This window comes from Sprattus sprattus (genome assembly GCF_963457725.1).
Source record: "Sprattus sprattus genome assembly, chromosome: 15".
NCBI classification, from domain to species: Eukaryota; Metazoa; Chordata; class Actinopteri; order Clupeiformes; family Clupeidae; genus Sprattus; species Sprattus sprattus.
Genome location: NC_137913.1, coordinates 7,992,194 through 8,012,091, shown reverse-complemented (window position 1 = coordinate 8,012,091; position 19,898 = coordinate 7,992,194). Strand labels below are relative to the sequence as shown.

The window sequence follows — 19,898 nt, the reverse complement described above, 5'->3', positions numbered from 1 at the left end:
ACCCCTGCATGTAATGTGAGCACTTTAATGCTCCACAGGTAAGGAGCGCAGTGTTCACCTTTCCCCCTGCATAGAGATGTCAGCTCTGACACGGCCATCAGGTGCCCCTCTCGGCGCTTACATGTCTACAGAGAGGACACAGAGTGTCCGGGCAGGAATGAAGGTAGAAGTGCATCTAAGTGAAGAAGAAGATTGCCTCGGCAGTGAACTCAAATCTGGAACCGTGTCTTAGAGTGTGACTGGATTAGGGACCAGAACCGTGTCTTAAGAGTGTGACTGGATTTAGGGACCAGAACCGTGTCTTAAGAGTGTGACTGGATGCAGGACCAGGAGAGGACATCTCTACTCGTACAGATCAGTCAGAGAGGACATCTCTACTCGTACAGATCAGTCAGAGAGGACATCTCTACTCGTACAGATCAGTCAGAGGACAGTTCTACTCGTACGGATCAGTCAGAGAGGACAGTTCTAATCGTACGGATCAGTCAGAGGACATCTGTACTCGTACGGATCAGTCAGAGAGGACATCTCTACCCGTACGGATCAGCCGGAGTGGATACATCATAGGATCACTTGCCTGCACGAAATCATCAGCCAAATGGGAGTGTCTGCTTGCATGGAGAGGAGCACCTCTGGTCCAACAAGAATAGGTCAGAGAACCTCAGCACAGGTCAGTCAGTCTGAGATAACCATCTCTGCAAAGGGTCAGTCAGTCTGAGATGAACCATCTCCTCTCCCCTATGGAAAGGATAAGTCAGAGAAGAATATCTCTCCCATGTCAAGGATAAGTCGGAGAGGAATATCTCCTCTCTCCCATGGACAGGATCAGTCAGAGAAGAATATCTCTCCCATGTAAAGGACAAGACAGAGAGGAATATCTCCTCTCTCCCATGGACAGGATCAGTCAGAGACAAACATCTCTCCTCCGATGGAGTCAGAGTGTGACCTCTGCTTGTCCTGGGTTAATCACTAATGCCTACTTGCTCACTTCCGACTAATACATGGAAATGGCTCACAATCCTGCTGAAGAAAACATCAGCAGGTCCGCAGCAGGGACAGGACAGGACACACACACAGACACACACACACACACAATCACAGGCAGTCCCATCGCTCTACTGCCAGTCGGTCTTCTTGAATGATCTTCTTAAATGAAGCCTGCACAAACACACACACACACACACACGGGATTTGACTGTGGCTACTGATGCAGACAGAATCACCCTTCTTCCACTTAACACCAGCTTAAGGGATGGATCCTCCACACCAAGCCTGTTGTAGAGCCCAGCCCAGCCCAGCTCAGCGGGCACCAGGCAGACTGCCTGTGTCAGGACAGCAGTGGAGACAGTAGACAGCTCAGTAGTCTTTGGATAGCACTTCCTGCAACCGCAGTCAATGACAGCACTTCCTGCCGCCCCAGCCAATGACACACCAGAGCCAGACAGGAGCCAACTTTGGCTGGGATTGGCCCTGATTTGGCTTGGGTCTGCTTCGAACCAGCACCAGAACAGGCCCGGGCCCAATCCAGTCAGGGGGGCTGTTTGAGGAGCCACAGTGGTCTTCCCACCCCCTAACCTCCACCCATGGATCTGCCTCAGACAGAACCAGCAGACAGACAACGCAAGACAGCTCTAGTCAGCCATCTCCCAGCCAGCAGACAGACAGACAGACAGACAACGCAATCTCCCAGCCGGCAGACACAGCACTTAAGACAATGCAGGGCAGGGCAGGGCAGAAGAGGGCAGGGCAGGGCAGAAGAGGACAGAGTAGGGCAGAAGAGGACAGGGCAGGGCAGAAGAGGACAGGGCAGGGCAGAAGAGGACAGGGCAGGGCAGAAGAGGACAGGGCAGGGCAGAAGAGGGCAGAGCAGGGCAGAAGAGGACAGGGCAGGGCAGAAGAGGACAGGGCAGGGCAGGGCAGAAGAGGACAGGGCAGGGCAGGGCAGAAGAGGACAGGGCAGGGCAGAAGAGGGCAGAGCAGGGCAGAAGAGGACAGGGCAGGGCAGGGCAGAAGAGGACAGGGCAGGGCAGAAGAGGGCAGGGCAGGGCAGGATAGGACAGGACAGCTACAGACCTGCACTTCAGGAGCAGATCACCCTCCCCTCATTTCATCTGTAGAAAAATAAATCTAACTATAGTGATTATCCTCTCATAAGAAGAAAAAAAAAAACACAAACAAAACTCCTTGGGGGGAAATAAATCAAACATAAAAAGAAAAAGAAAAGGAAAAAAAAAGAAAGTGACCCAAGATCATGAGAAACCATTAAGTTTTAACTTCCAGAAATTACAGTAAAATAAACCCCCCTGATGTGGTGATGATCAAACATGGAGAAACACCAAGATGACTGAAGTCTCTGACCATGGGGGCGTGTGTGTGTGTGTGTGTGTGTGTGTGTGTGAGCTCACATGTGGCAACAACCATGGAGAAATACAAAGAGACTGCAAGATGACCGAAGTCTCTCACCATGAGTGAGTGAGTGTGTGCGTGTGTGCGTGTCATCTTCAGGGGCTGGTGAAACTGTGCTGTTCGTCCTCACTGGCCCACCTCTGCCCAGTCACATGAAGCGGAGGCTACTGGTCTGCTGACGTTGGTGCATCTCCTCTCTCTCTTTCCACACACACACACACACACACACACACACACACACACACGGCTGAGCTGGTCTCTCCTCGTTCCTCAGCTACGTGAGGAGGCTGAGAAACACACACACGGCCGGTCCGTCGGCCCTACAGCTTTGAGTCCAGGAGGTCGGAGGTCACTGCCTGGTCAGTGCAGCTGTCTCTGGGCACTTAGACGGTGGAGCGGGACCAAAACAACAGGACGAAACAAAAGTAATAAAATAAAATCTGTACGACATTAAAAAAAAACAACAATGTACAGCAAAAAACAGTAAAATGCACACAGACGAACCAATGGAATGCCTCTGAGGTCGGAGTGTTTTAAAAAAACCAACCAAACAAACAAACAAAAACAAAAACAAATCCAGACAAGTGGCTTACAGTGGAGAAGAATGTGGGGAAATGGTGGCCGAAACAAGACGTCACGTTTGCCTTTGGTTTGGCAGCCTGACGGCTCACGGCCAGGTCCTGAATATACTGCATTCCATACAAAATCTGTTTTAGTATCAAAAGTAGTTGTTAATGCCCGTTAACGCTTGTCTTGGAAAATATACAGGTTGTTAGTGGTAGCCACGGCGATGATGTTGTCATGGGGATGCCAGGTGGTGTGCAGGATCTTTCTGCTGAAGTCCAGACTGTCAACGCCCACTTCGTCCTTCCGGCGTTTTCCGCCTGCACACACGCGGCGTGGCTTCAGGGCCATGAGCGGCTGGCTGACCTCCCGCGACGCTTCCAGAGTCACGTCTTGGCGCCCGCCCCGCTCAAACATCCGGAAGAAGTTATTATAGGAGCCCGTCATCACCACACTGAGACAGGACAAGAGAGAAACACTCATCAGACCAAACATTACAGAGAGGGGACTGACTCTCCTGACCCCGTCACTATACACTTCAGGAACTACAGGAACCCCAGAGAGGGGACTGACTCTCCTGACCCCGTCACTATACACTTCAGGAACTACAGGAACCCCAGAGAGAGGACTGACTCTCCTGACCCCATCACTATACACTTCAGGAACTACAGGAACCCCAGAGAGAGGACTGACTCTCCTGACCCCATCACTATACACTTCAGTAACTACAGGAACCCCAGAGAGAGGACTGACTCTCCTGACCCCATCACTATACACTTCAGGAACTACAGGAACCCCAGAGAGAGGACTGACTCTCCTGACCCCATCACTATACACTTCAGTAACTACAGGAACCCCAGAGAGGGGACTGACTCTCCTGACCCCATCACTATACACTTCAGGAACTACAGGAACCCCAGAGAGGGGACTGACTACTTTATCACGATAAACTTCAGGAACCCCGGATGAAGGGCTGACTTCACTTCTTTGGGCGGTGGTGGTTTAGAGGTTGGGAAATGTAGGTTTAGGGGTGCTGGTTCAGGGAAGGGAAATGTAATTTTCGGGGTGCTGGTTTGGAGTTGGGAAATGTAGTTTTGGGGTGCTGGTACAGAGATGGGAAATGTAGTTTTGAGGGCGCTGGTTTGGATATGGGAAATGTAGTGTGGGGGCGCTGGTTTGGATATGGGAAAAGTAGTTTTGGGGTGCTGGTTCAGGGAAATGTAATTTTCGGGGTGCTGGTTTGGAGATCGGAAATGTAGTTTTGGGGGTGCTGGTCCAGAGATGGGAAATGTAGTTTTGGGGTGGTGTCCCCTCTCACCTGTCATCTCCACTCCAGCAGCACTCAAACTTGTCGAAGATGCAGTCGTTCTCATACAGCGAGCACAGCTTACTCCTCAGGTACTCATGCACCTGCACACAGAGAGATTAGGGCAAACAGTTGTATGAGCTTTTTAATGTATGAGCTGCGATGTGATTGGGACAAAAATACCCAGAAACTTCCAACGGCGCAACAGGGATTGAATGAGCACTGAAAGGACAAATCTCGCTTCGCAAACGCATCGACCTGGGGTGTCGTGTGACAAAGGGGGTTAACTGGTTAGCTAGCTCCCACTTTCCTAGAGATGTGCCAATGCAGCAATTAGGGCAAACAGATGGAACTACTGTGAGCTGGACACGGGTTCCATAAATGAAAAGACTTTAATTGCACCTTAAACACACACCAACAGTGACATACTTCTGAATGCTTCATGTCTAGACAAACCTCCAATGTTTCTGTGTGCTTCACAGCCTCTAATTCCCATGTTAATTAGCACATACTGTACACAAACCCACCCCTAGGACATTTAAAACGGCATTAAACTGTACAGCACATAGAGGGAGACCAGGGAACCTTATCCTTCTGCTTTTCATCAGACAATCATTTCCATTTTCTGCTGAAAACTATTATTTAATCAACATCTGACTTGGCATTGGCACAGCTTCTGCAGACAGTAACTGGTGTTCTACTACTCAACGGCTCCCTCTAGAGGAAGAATACGGTCATTTACAAAAACATTTTTTTGAACGCGTCTGTAGAAAAAAACTCCCTGGTCTACATAATCATTTGTTTCATTTCAATCAGAAACAGAAGAACAACTCTCCCCCCCAACACACACACACACACACACACCTGATAGCAACAGCATCCAACACACACACCTGATCGCTCTCCCCCAACACACACACCTGATCGCTCTCCCCCAACACACACACCTGATAGCAACAGCATCCAACACACACACCTGACCACTCTCCCCCAACCCACACACCTGGTAGGTCTCCACCGGCCGGCTCTCCATGTTGAGGTCCCAGATCTTGACGGACAGGTAGTCCCGGGTCATCATGTAGCGGCCGCTGTGGCTGAACTTCACGTCTGAGATGGAGGAGATGATCTCCGAGAAGAACGACCGGCGGCTGGGGTCCTCCTGCTCCTCAAACACTACAGGGAGGAGGGAGTGGGTTAGCACAGGACACACACACACACACACACACACACACAAACACGCACACGCTGGGGTCCTCCTGCTCCTCAAACACTACAGGGAGGAGGGAGTGGGTTAGCACAGGACACACACACACACGCTGGGGTCCTCCTGCTCCTGAAACACTACAGGGAGGAGGGAGTGGGTTAGCACAGGACACACACACACACACGACCTGCAGCTGGGGTCCTCCTGCTCCTCAAACACTACAGGGAGGAGGGAGTGGGTTAGCACAGGACACACACACACACACACACACACACACACACACACACACACACACACGCACGCACACACACACACCCCCCTCACAGAATGGCCAACTTCTCTAGCTAGATCTTAACTAAATCTGGATCACTTCTTCACTGCCTGTGAAGTGATGGAAGTGGAATCTAACCAAGCCCTGGACATCCTGTGCCAACCATGCAGAAGTCCCCCTGCCCAGGAGTATGGGGTGAGTGTTGAGTTCACTCACGTTTGGAGTGCAGTGTGTGGTGAGTGTACTCACGTTTGGAGTGCAGTGTGTGGTGAGTGTTGAGTGTGCTCACGTTTGCAGTGCAGTGTGTGGTAAGTGTACTCACGTTTGGAGTGCAGTGTGTGGTGAGTGTTGAGTGTACTCACGTTTGGAGTGCAGTGTGTGGTAAGTGTACTCACGTTTGGAGTGCAGTGTGTGGTAAGTGTACTCACGTTTGGAGTGCAGTGTGTGGTGAGTGTTGAGTGTACTCACGTTTGGAGTGCAGTGTGTGGTGAGTGTTGAGTGTACTCACGTTTGGAGTGCAGTGTGTGGTAAGTGTACTCACGTTTAGAGTGCAGTGTGTGGTGAGTGTTGAGTATACCTAAATTTGTAGTGCGGTGTGTGGTGAGTGTTGAGTTTACTCACGTTTGGAATGCAGTGTGTGTGGTGAGTGTTGAGTTTACTCACGTTTGGAGTGCAGTGTGTGTGGTGAGTGTTGAGTTTACTCACGTTTGGAGTGCAGTGTGTGGTGAGTGTACCTACATTTGAAATGCAGTGTGTGGTGAGTGTACTCACGTTTGGAGTGCTGGTCGCAGAGCGCTGATGCACGCATGTCACAGAGGCGGATGGTGCCCTTGCTGCTGCTGTAGACGAAGGTGTTGCACTCGTGGGGGTGGAACTCGGCCGCAGTGATCACCTCCGTCAGCTCCTCCATGTTGGCTGGCTTTATGTCTACAATGTCTTACAGGTCAAAGGTCAAGGTCATAAGCTAGCCCACATTATGATTCAACACGGCAGACACTGAGCTGGGCTTGGAGCTACAGGTGCGCTCCACTCGCTCGGATTACACTTGCTTCTGCAGCAGGGGGCGCCAACAGCATGACTCTCCTGCTGGGGCCTAAGTCACAGTGACTGGCTGATTCAGTCACATATTTAAGAGCACATCTCAAATGCATTCTGCAGTCTTGCCTGTATTCCTAGGCAGCCACACGCTGCTACTACTCTGCTGCGTGTGTGTGTGTGTGTGTGTACTCCTGAAGCAGTCTCTCATCTGCAAGCAGGTGCTTTACACTCTCCTCACTGTGAGGAAACACTGAGATCATAAACACTCACCTTCTCTCACAACCTCTCATTGTCATACACACCAGCTTTGTTCTGTTTAATTTCACTCACACGCGAAAGCCTTATTTGTCTGAAGACCCCCCCGAATCCCCCCCCCCGCCCAAGCACAGAGGATACTGAAGCTGCGGTCGGTGATCTCCAGGTTCCACAGGTTGACTCGCAGGTCGTCGGCAGACAGGTAGGTCTCGTTGTCGCTGTTGACGGAGATGGAGTTGATGTGGTAGGTGTGTGCGTTGGCAAAGATGCGCCGTGGACTGGCCTCCACCATCAGGTCCATGGGTTGGAATATGGGTACCTGACAGAGACACACAGAGCAGACAGAGCTGATTTAACCTGTAGATTGATACGCATTAATAATAAGATTACCGTTTCTAACCTGTACACCGCTGGGACCTCTGTAACGTGTGTGTGTTTGTGTACGTGTGTACGTGTGTGTGTGTGTGTGTGTGTGTGTGTGTAACCGGTAGAGCAGTGACTGTGCTGGGATCTCTGTAACATGTACGTGTGCGTGTGTGTATGTGTTTGTGTTTACTCGTAGAGCAGTGACTGTGCCGGGATCTCCGTCAAGTGTACATGTGTGTGATTATGTGTTTGTGTGTGTGTTTACCCGTAGAGCAGTGACTGTGCCGGGGTCTCTGTAACGTCCATCTTCCTCCTTCAAGTTGTAGCCTTCAGGTCTCTTATCTCTCTCACTGATCTTCCACAGCTTAATGGTTTTATCTGCAGGGCAGAGTACGGACGTATTTACACACACACACACACACTCATAAACGCAAGCTTCAAACAAGTTACAAACAGCTACAGAGTACAATAAATATCAGTTAAACAGAAGGAAAAATGCACTGTTGCATCACCCCAGTGTGCTCCTTATATGGCCTCATAAGGCTCAGATCCCAGGAAGCAACCCTGCACGCACGCACGCACGCACGCACGCACGCACGCACGCACGCACGCACGCACGCACGCACACACACACACACACACACACAGCAACCTATTTTGAGGCCAACTGGGAGGATTACAGAAATGGTTTGTAGCACTAAAACAGGATGTTGAGGAACTGCTGCTGTCAAAGAAGACTCCTCCCATAGCTGGTGGGTTAGGCTGACTTCATTCATGTCATTGGACAATTACACTTATTAATCAGTACAAAGTCAATGAGGGGCAATAACATTCACTGTCCACTGATGAATGATTCTGAACACATGTGCAAACCTTACATTAGTTCCCTGTGAGTACTACCACCACATTGACTGGTGCAAGGTGTGAAGCAGCACAGGCTTTTCATTGAAGTAGAGACGTAGTGTAAGCTGGCATTAAGGCATTAATTAAGGGTTGGTTAATGAGAGGAATTTATGGGCACCAATACTGCCAGACTAGTTAATATGCGCCCAGGGCTATGTGAGTGTGATGGTGTATGGGGTCAACTAGTGTGTCTGTGTCTGTGTCTCCCTGTATACTTGTGTGTGAGTGTGTATTGGGTAAACTGGTCTTGTGTGTATACCTTCTTGTGTGTATACCTTCTTGTGTGTATACCTACGTGTGTGTATACCTACGTGTGTGTATACCTACGTGTGTGTGTGTGTGTTCGTGTGTGTGTGTGTGTGTGTGTGTGTGTGTGTGTGTGTGTGTGTGTGTGTGTGTGTGTGAGTAAGCGCATGTGTGATTGTATGTGGCTGGACTGACCATTTGTGGACAGCAGGAACTGGGAGGCGTTCTTCTGGGGTAGCCAGCGGATCTTGTTGATCTTCTCCTCGATCTCCAGACTCTTCAGGTAGTCAAACTCAGGCTCGTGGCTCTGGAAGGTGCTGTACACGTTATACTGCCCTCGACACAGAGGCTGGCTCTTGCTCTGGCAGGACACAGGAGGAAAGACACTATTCAGACAGTGGTACAGGAGGTTGAGAAGTCGGTTAGTAATCAGAAGGTTGCTAGTTCGATTCTCTGTCAAAGTGTCCTTGAGCAAGACACTGAACCCCTCATTGCTCCTGATGTGCAGTGTGCCATCAGTGTAAAATAGTATACAGTACATCCTTATAAGTCGCTTTGGATAAAAGCGTGTGCTAAATGTAAATGTAAATGCAAACTCATCCACCACACAGGACACCATAAACTCAACTCACCTTAAGGGCATAACACAGTCATAGGACACTCAACCATTTTTCAACAACAAACAAACAAAAACCGGTCACTCTCCCTACAAAACACATGACTCCACCAGGAGAGTTGGAACTGTACAAACACAGAGGAACACTACAAACATCGAGGAACACTACAAACACAGAGGAACACTACAAACGCAGAGGAACACTACAAACGCAGAGGAACACTACAAACATCGAGGAACACTACAAACGCAGAGGAACACTACAAACGCAGAGGAACACTACAAACATCGAGGAACACTACAAACGCAGAGGAACACTACAAACGCAGAGGAACACTACAAACGCAGAGGAACACTACAAACGCAGAGGAACACTACAAACACAGAGGAACACTACAAACACAGAGGAACACTACAAACGCAGAGGAACACTACAAACACAGAGGAACACTACAAACATCGAGGAACACTACAAACGCAGAGGAACACTACAAACGCAGAGGAACACTACAAACGCAGAGGAACACTACAAACGCAGAGGAACACTACAAACACAGAGGAACACTACAAACGCAGAGGAACACTACAAACATCGAGGAACACTACAAACATCGAGGAACACTACAAACATCGAGGAACACTACAAACGCAGAGGAACACTACAAACATCGAGGAACACTACAAACATCGAGGAACACTACAAACATCGAGGAACACTACAAACGCAGAGGAACACTACAAACATCAAGGAACACTACAAACGCAGAGGAACACTACAAACGCAGAGGAACACTACAAACATCGAGGAACACTACAAACATCGAGGAACACTACAAACGCAGAGGAACACTACAAACATCGAGGAACACTACAAACGCAGAGGAACACTACAAACGCAGAGGAACACTACAAACAGTCACTGCTTCAGTTCCCAGGCTAAAGCTAACTCTGCAAAGTAGGAGTCGTACCAGTAAACCTGCAGCTAACGCTAACTCTCAGAGTAGGAGTTGTACCAGTAAACCTGCAGCTAACGCTAACTCTCAGAGTAGGAGTGCAATCAAAACTGGTGGCAGTTACACATCTGGGGCCGTATTCACAAAGAATCTTAGGGCTAAAAGTAGCTCATAAGTGGCGAATTTAGGAGAAACTCCTAAAAATAATGGGCGTGTCAGTCTTAAATGTAGGACTCCTATTTTTTTTTTACTAAGAGCAATTCACAAAATATTTTATCCCTAAAAGTAGCACCTAAGTCTAAGACAGCTTAAAACTCCTCATGAGGACTCCTAAGTCACTAAGACTTATTCACAAAAAATCGTAAGATGGCTGCAGCCGACTTGGAATTGATAAAAGACATTGCTTAAACCGTGAAGGTATTAATATTGTCGTAGAATTAGCGCGGGATGCAATGACGCCTTTAAACAACGATGTGTCCCGAAGTGAAATGTTTGGAAACATAAAGATAGCCTATTTGCTTCGCGGAAAACGCAAATGACGACACTGGGATATCATCAGTCAGCCGTTTAATTCATCAAACTATCAACGCACTGTAGACCCCACATCATCCAACAGTTTATCCAGTTGCCTTTGGACAATCTATTACACAAGATCAAAGTAAATTCCATGGCGATCGCAGGAATGTCCAGTGACGGGACACACATTACAATAATTGCCCCTTCAAGATGAGGACGTTGTACCGATGACTCGTGCATTTCAACGGAGAGCGGTCTGCAGCAGGTTTTTGAGAACTTACCAGCTGGATGCCCCTGGGGTGACAGTGGCTATTGGTCCTGGGACCAGTAGGCTTTCGCTTAGGCTACGTTTCACGTTCGTTTCGCTTTGATCAATTAAGATTGGAGGGCTTGGAGGGCCGTATGAGCTGATATTTGAAGTGGTCAAGGGCTGGAAATATAATAGCCTAACAGTTTGCTGGGTGCTTTAATTATTACTGCCTTGATTATTACATGCAATTGCCATATTTTATATTGATCGCTTTCTATTTCTCTTAACGTGCAAAGTGTCATTCCCGTTGGATGCACAAACTTGTCATCATGCGTGTGCATTCTGCTAACTGCACTGTCCATAACTATTTAATATGACTTAATTTGAAGCCTAGGTTATTCTCTTATTTTCAGTTGAGATATAGTGGGATTGTTAGAGGGAAGTCACGAATGAGTTTTTAATGAGAGAGCCTGTCAACAACCAATCACCGTCCTCACCCCTTCTAAACTCGTGCATGAGAATCGACGTCATCCATAGCGACAGTGTTTTATCTTAAGCTTAGGAGTTTGTATTATCCTTAGTATGAGTAGGTCTCAGAGGCGTTGTGAATCACTTTTAAGAAATTACTCCTACGTAAAATGTTTTAGCGCGAGTTAGGAGCACTCTTAGTGGTAAGATAAAAAGCTTTGTGAATACGGCCCCTGAACCAGTAAACCTGCGGCTAATGCTAACTCTCAGAGTAGGAGTCATACCAACAAACCTGCGGCTAACGCTAACTCTCAGAGTAGGAGTCATAACAGTGAACCTGCGGCTAACGCTAACTCTTAGCAGAGGTGGAGCCGTAACCAGTAAACCTGCGGCTAATGCTAACTCTCAGAGTAGGAGTACAATCAGAACTGGTGCCAGTCACACCTCTAACCTCTGGATCCTCCTGAAGAGGCTCCAGATCTCTCACTACGAGTGTGATGAGCAGCTACACCCTCACCTCTGGAAGATGCTCCAGATATCCAACTATGAGTGTGTAGAGTAACGGTGTGTGGAGTAAGAGTGTGTAGAGTAAGAGTGTGTGAGCGCTACTGGTGTGTATGGAGCAGCTGTGGTCCTCACCTCTGGGTCCTGCTGGAAGATGACCACCCTGCCTCCTTTGTCTCCGGTGGCCAGCAGCTCCCCGGAGTGGCTGAACTCCACCGTGGAGATGATGTCAGCTGCAGCAGCAACAGGAAACACATTAATGTCCAGAGTCTTAAGATCAACCAATCAGTAAACACATTAATGTCCATAGTTAAACAATCGACCAATCAGTGAACACATTAATGTCCAGCGTCTCAACCATCAACAAATCAGGAAACACATTAATGTCCAGAGTCTCAACAATCAACCAATCAGTAAACACATTAATGTTCAGAGTCTCAACAATCAACCAATCAGTTAACACATTAATGTCCAGAGTCTCAACAATCAACCAATCAGTTAACACATTAATGTCCAGAGTCTCAACAATCAACCAATCAGTGAACACATTAATTTCCAGAGTCTCAACAATCAACCAATCAGGAAACACATTAATGTCCAGAGTCTCAACAATCAATCAACCAACCAACAGTAGCAATGCATGAGTATGAGCACTGGACTACTGAACCCAAACCAAGGTCACAGCTATGAACTAGGGATGCAAATTATCGTTTTATTCATTAATCATTAGTTGATAATCTTATCGATCGACTTTCGATTAATTGATAAGCAGCGTTTTTCACCTGAGTTTCAGTGCTTCAATAGGGCCTTTAAAAATATCAGCTTAATAGTTGAGTTATTATATTACATTATGATAATTATATTCTATTCTATTATACATTCCTCAAGTAATTATGCATTAGGAAAAGAAAGCAGAAAAGTTTTTTTATGGTATAACAAAATACATTCTTTAATTAAAAAAAAAAGAAATAAATTATGGACTGGCTCAGTTCTTGCATTTGAAACAGACATAAAAAAAAAGTTTTTTTTTTTTATTTTATTTTTTTCAACCGTTCTCTCGCGCTAGCGCCCTCTAGCGATTAATCGTGGTTAATACATTTTGATCGAGCAACCTCTTGATCGACAATTAATCTAAAGTCGATTAATCATTTGCATCCCTACTATGAACGCAGGCTTATTAATGGTAATAGGTGCATTCATTTTCAACTTCGGCTGACTTAGACCAGTTGTTCGCGTTGACCGAGTCGGGGAGGAGTTGGAAAAGATGGCCGTCGGGCCGGAGAGTTTATCCCTCCTGTTGTAATTTGCGACTGACGTGACTTAACGGAAAATGCAGCGGAATTGTGTTCCATGTTGTTGTTTACAGTCGATACAGTTGAAATTCCTTTTCCGTTTTTATTAAAAGGAACATGATGACTGACGAGATGAATTGCCATGTTCCTTTAATAAATACTTGTGGAGATCCATTCAGCAGTTCAGCATTGCAGGTCTCATAAATTCAGTGCTGAGTTAAGCCCACACTACAGCATAAAATTATTTAAAGGTTTTATTGTCACTGTTGCAGAGTTTTTAAACACTATTCAGGCATTCTTGCATCAGAAAACACATGTTGCGTTTGTCATGGGAAATTCCAGCCAATGAGGGTCATGTTCGTGTTCTACCTCGTGCAGTGGCCGGAGTGGAACTGCTGCACCTATCTTCAAAAACGGCCGGTGCCTGCCATGTGACATGGTAACGTCCTACATCATCACACATGCATTATGTCACGTCCAGCAGGCACCTACCGTAAACTCTGCTGAGTGCCTTCTTCAGTTGAAAGACGAGCCTAATGACATTAGAAATGTCATCTGCTGTAGGATTCATTAGGTATCATCAGATGACCACTGTTTTGACCACTGACACTGATCATTAAATATCATCAGATCAACACTGACACAACCACTGATCATTAAGCATCATCAGATGACCCCTGATTCGACCAGATCATTAAGCATCATCAGACGACCACTGACACAAGGCCTCACTTAGATACATTTCTTACAAATATATCTTAGGCGTTATAAAGTGCAACAGTGTAGGTTTTGATTATGTTGTCAAGCACAACTGTGCCGTTATATTCCCACTATTGCACCGTGTGGTTAAGGGATGGAGGAGGAGATTGTGCACGTATAGTACCAACTGCATGCATTCACTGTCTCACCAATTCCCCCACAAACACACACACACACACACACACACACACACACACACACACACACTTAACAGAACAACCTCTGTTCCCTCTGCTGAGTACTGACATCTCCAATACTGTAGGAAACCCCCCCTAACCCAGGCACACCACCCAATGACACCAGTGGGGATGTCATAGACAGCAGAGCTTTTCCCCGGGCGCTTAAAAGCTGCCCACTGCTCCTGGGGTCCTGGAGGAAGGACAGTCCGGGATAGGAAAAAGCAGAGACTAAATTCACAACGACCTCAGGCCTGCGTGTGTGTGTGTGTGTGTGTGTCCTGTGTCGCCTCCATGTATCCACGTGTGAGTTGCAGTGTGTCGCTTGTGCGAATGAAGTCTGACAATTATTATTATTATTATTAACAGAGTGACTGCATTGGGGATGTCATAGACAGCAGAGCTCAACACAGTTACTGCACTGGAAATGTCATAGATATCAGAGCTTAACACAGTTACTGCACTGGGAAATGTCATAGATATCAGAGCTTAACACAGTTACTGCACTGGGGATGTCATAGACAGCAGAGCTTATCACAATGACGGTACACAAGCCATGTTTTGGCCTCGTCTCGCCTCCAGGGTTGCATAGAGATTTCTCCGAGATCACTGAGCTGCTCGGGAATTTCATGGGGAAGTCCCTGCACCGCTGAATCCTCCTGAGAAACATCTGCCCAGAGTTTTGCCTTCCCTAGGGTAAATCCCAAGATAGGATTCCATATTCCATATTCAAACCAGTGTTTTCTTGATCTATTTACAGATGCCCTTCCTTGCACTTGGAGGCTTTTGGCCAATCAGCTACACGAAGAGGACATGCTTACCCTCAGCGATGTCATCATCAAACGCCCCCTTGACCTGAGAGAAGCACCACTGGACCTCATTGTCCCCGTCACCAGCACCTGCACAGGGGACAGAGAAACACACATCAGCCGCTGAGAACCTGCATCGAACAGAGCATCACCAGACATACACACGCAGACACGCAGACACACGTCAGCCGCTGGGTACAGGTATCTAATTGAGTCTTTGTGAGATACTTTTCATAATCATAAAAGACAACCACTGATATAAAAAGCTCTGGATAGTGAAAGAATACCAATGGTGAATGGCTGTATTTGTTCCATTAAGCTCATGCATTCGGTAAACTGACATTAAGAATAATACACAATCATGAAAGATCAGCTGAATGCTTGCTCTCAATAAGTATCCCACATTTTGACAGGCCTAGATAGTAGCTTCGAGATGTTTGAACTGAACCCCAAACCCAGAGTGATTTAAGACTGATTCCATCACCCACAACACTTCCCGTATTTGCATTTCATTGGACCTGACAGCCTTGGAACTACCTGAATGATTCCTTAAAGATTACGGAAATATCTGCTGACAATTGGGGGATGCACCAAGCATTCGCTCCTTCTTTCATTACTGTTAGGAGGTAGCGTTACAATTTACTTCACTGACTAACTTGGCTAGCGACCGTCAGTTAGCTATCTGGCTAGCTAATGTAGCTAGCTAATAGCTACGAAGCTAAAAGGCGAGGTAACACATTTATAGTGAGCTGCTGTCCAATTACATATAATTACATTTGTGAGATTTGTCCAATAACATATATGAACGCATGTCATCAAAGCAATGAACATCATCAAAGCTAACTAGCTCACACAATATTTGCCAGGACCTAACTGTTTGTCATTCCCAATTCAACTGAGCAGACTAGCGAGCTAACTAGTTCGCTAGGATAGGCAGCTCGTTAGCTTGGAAAATGACATGTCCGTTATTTACGTTAGAATCGTAGACGGGTCCAAACACAGCTAACTGCAACTCTAACCACGCACGGGTATTGCTTTATGAGTGCGATCTCAGAATCTGATATAATAGAAGTTTCCTCTCTTCCTAGCTAGTTAATCGCGAGACAGCATAGCTTGATAGCCCCCATTAGCTTGCTTGCATCTGCAAAAGCAATACCTAATGTGAGCTAATCTTGTAACTAATTTCCTAATTAAAGGTACCATGGATGCAATAAACCTGTCGATACACTGTCTTCGCTCATTTTTCTGGATTTGAATGACCAAAATTTGAGGTAGTCAGTTAATGTTAGTCTTGCAGCAGCTTTGCTAACGTGCTAGCTCCCATGGATAATGCCAACATTACCTGCCATGCTGAGAGGGAATGTCAGTCTTGAGTTTCAGTCCTTGCCGTACCAATCTGCCGGGCTCGGTGGAGTAAAATGTCCACAAGAAAAGTCTGGTAAACGAAGTAACTGCACAGCGAGTTAACTCAATGAAAAAGCTCTCCTTAGTACCCCGCTCAATTGCTCTCGATACTTTTCATCAATAGAGAAACGGCAAAACTTTCAAACTCTGTAACCAAGAGTAGCCTACTCACTCCACTGCACTTTCAAAATGGCGCAACGTCTTCCCGCTCTGACGTCAGGGCGTCAAACGTAATCTGTAACGATAACTACGCATCAGTTGCAATTAACTCAAAGAAATCAATCCATAAAACCAGGACAAGGACCTTTTTTCAACTGTCAAGATGTGTCCACAAATGAGAAATCCAGTTATTTACGCTAAAATTCGAGTCCCTGCTATGTCTGTCTTCATGTACCATTATTTCCCTCACAACCATCAGATTGAAATGGCTTTCGGATTGTTGCACTGGGGCAGTAGGCTAAATGATGCACAGCTAGATAAATGCATACATGCTGTGAGATATTATTACTGAGTTAAGCATTTACATGCAAATTTCAATGAAAACAGATTAATACTGTACCAATGTAGCGTCTGGGTCCTTTAAGTGAGATGACACTGGCGTAGCTCTTTTTGCCTTTTATTATGAAGCAGGAGAAAGCAGGTTCAGAGGTCAGAGAGGTAATGGTAATGATGGTGCAGAGACCCTCCGGCTGGCAGCGGTGGCACGAAAGGATCCTGTACCTGGTACCAGCGACGCAGCGGACTCTGTGATTGGCGGCGACAACGTGAAAGATCCTCAGGCTGGCATTGGGCAGAAATACGTTGGTCCTTCTGGCTGGTGACGGTGCTATGGTGAACCCTCTGGCTGGCAGTGTGGCTGGCCCTCTGAATGGCAGCGGCGTGGATGACCCTCAGTGGCAGCGGTGGCAGCAATGTGTTGGTCTCGCCGGCTGGCAGCAGCCCTTCTGGCTGACGGCAGCGGTGGTGTGGAGGATCCCAGCTGGCTGAAGGGAGTGGTGGTGTGGAGGATCCCAGCTGGCTGAAGGCAGTGGTGGTGTGGAGGATCCCAGCTGGCTGACGGCAGCGGTGGTGTGGAGGATCCCAGCTAGCTGAAGGGAGTGGTGGTGTGGAGGATCCCAGCTGGCTGAAGGCAGTGGTGGTGTGGAGGATCCCAGCTAGCTGAAGGCAGTGGTGGTGTGGAGGATCCCAGCTAGCTGAAGGCAGCGGTGGTGTGGAGGATCCCAGCTTGCTGAAGGCAGTGTGGAGGACCCTCCTTCTGGCAGTGGCGCTGTGAAAGTCAGTCGAAGGTCCTCTCTGCCGGCGGCATTGAGTGCCACAGCCTCAGCACCCAAACAGGGCTCTGGGCTCTGGGCACATCCACAGAGGCCTCCCACCTGGCCATCAGGTACAGCCCGATAATGGTCATAATGGCCGCCGGCAACAGTTTCCCAGTGACCGTGATGATGCGGAGCATCGATCCTCACAACCTGTGGTCTCGGGCCACCAGTCCCAGGCAGGGTTCTGGGTGGACCAGCAAAACAAGGCAGACCTTGTGTCCATCAGGGCTCAGCAAAACAGCCGCGGTCCAGATATAGCCCATGTCTCTGTCCCAGACGGCCAAGCTGTGGTCGCGTCTTGGGTGGTACTGGGCTGCGTGGCGTCGGTACTGGGCAGTAGCATGTGGCCTGGCTCTCCGCAGCGGTGCCACCCCTCCAAGGAGTGCCCAGCTGGTCTCCGGGGTTCCCCCTGTGGTTGCTGCGGAGGTGGCCTGGCGGGTGGCTTCCTCCAAGGTGCTCTGCTCCAGACTGGCCTCTGGCACACGTGGTGCCCATGGACGTGACCTCAGATGGTCTCATTGAGACTCTTGGAGTAGTAACCTGAACACCACATTATGATACATCTCATCAGGGGGGCACTGTGGCAAAAGCAGTAGCTCAGACCACATTCCGGCCTGATGTCATTTCTCCTGTCCACTCCCAGCATCTTCTCCCATTCACTTCCTGTCCCACTCTTCACTGAACTATCAATTGAAGGCAAAAAAATAAATAAAAAATCTTTACATCTCATTATACAGAGATAACGATAATTATACATAATTAGCACAACCCTCTGCAACGCTTTGTTGTTGAGAGCAGTGCGGTTCCCATACCAGCCTTCAGTCAGGGTGCTCTCCATTGTGCCTCTGTGGAAGCCCTGTAGAATCTCCGACCCAATGCCTGAGGTGAAAGAGGCGTTGCTGTCCAGAGCATTAGTGCTGTCGGCGGTGGAAGGGCCTCTCTGGAAGGTCAGTGTTAATAACCTCGCACAAAGACTATTCAGCACATCCAGGAGAGAGCTGGGTCTCCCTTTTAGAGTCTGAAATCAATGTAGTGTCTGCCGTATGCTATGAGAGCCATTTTCACCTTTGTCTCAAACCTTTTAAAATCAGAACTAAAGCAGCTCATACTGACCCCAGTAGTCTGTTATTGACCTTTGTCCCCCTCTAGAGGTAAAAGCAGTAATTACAAATACTTCATCTGACCTATAGCACCTACACCACTCCATGAAAAGAACCAGGGGCAGCGTGTTGCCGCCATTTAGTTTATTTTTTCATTCCATCTCTATCTATTAGATAGCTTCTGCTCCTGGACGTCTATGGCTCTGGAGATGTGAGCCGTATCTGGGCCTGACCTGACGTGGGCCGTATCTGGGCCTGAAGTGGGTCGTATCTGGCTCTGACGTGGGCTGTTTCTGAGTATGATGCGTTTGCTAGTCTGCCACCCTCCGTGCTGCTGCCAGGCTGCTGTCGACGCTTCCTTTAGCGAGTGTCCCTGCTCTTCGCACCTCCACCTCTCAGCTCTCCAAACCGCCGCGGGCTTAACAAAGCCTGCGGCACAACACGGACCTGTTGAATCGTCTGAAAGGGTTTTTTTTTCATCGTGTGTGATGTGAGCTTTGTGTTCTCTCCCGAGTCCTCTCGGCTTTCCTCTGAAAGCCTTGGCAGCCGCTCAATGTTTGGACTGATAAGTCTTCTCAAACACCACGCTAGGGGAATGATAAGTTATCACAACCTCCTGATTAATTTACAGATTTACAAACGGATCCGCTCCGGTGACTCAGAGGCTGTTTAATATTCTACACTCGAGTCATTTTATCATATTAGTTCTTGGTAAACAATAGAGAAGACACAGGCCTTTTAGAAATAACTTGATCATAGAGACATAATTGAAAGCATTTCAGTTTTGTGGATTGCATGATAAACCCTGCATGCGGAAGGGAAGAATAGTTACTATTAATGATCTTTTCAAACTCAAAAAAATAAGATTTAAGATTTTTAAGACGGTATCAATCCAAAGGGATTTATCCTTCCATCCTCAATGCACATTCATTCATTAATTCTCAGCAGAACTACTAATACATTACTACTGAATAACTACTAATACATTACTACTGAATAACTACTAATACATTTCTGTTGAATAACTACTAATACATTTCTGTTGAATAATTACTAATACATTCCTACTGAATAACTACTAATACATTTCTGTTGAATAATTACTAATACATTCCTACTGAATAACTAATAATACATTTCTACTGAATTACTCCTAATACATTTCTGCTGAATAAC

The 19,898-nt window shown here is 47.3% G+C and overlaps 1 protein-coding gene across 1 annotated transcript; it reads right to left on the bottom strand.

Moving 5' to 3' along the window:
* Positions 1 to 3,147: 3,147 nt before the first annotated feature.
* Positions 3,148 to 16,445, bottom strand: ppp2r2aa (protein phosphatase 2, regulatory subunit B, alpha a; the record flags this gene model as incomplete). Its single annotated transcript, XM_080852549.1, has 10 exons — positions 16,245 to 16,445; positions 14,915 to 14,992; positions 12,002 to 12,099; positions 8,755 to 8,920; positions 7,676 to 7,788; positions 7,186 to 7,363; positions 6,523 to 6,687; positions 5,280 to 5,449; positions 4,289 to 4,380; positions 3,148 to 3,424 (listed from the first exon to the last, which is right to left on the bottom strand). Exons 1-10 carry the CDS (start codon positions 16,249 to 16,251, stop codon positions 3,148 to 3,150), a joined length of 1,344 nt encoding a protein of 447 aa, XP_080708675.1. The 5' UTR covers positions 16,252 to 16,445.
* Positions 16,446 to 19,898: the final 3,453 nt, after the last annotated feature.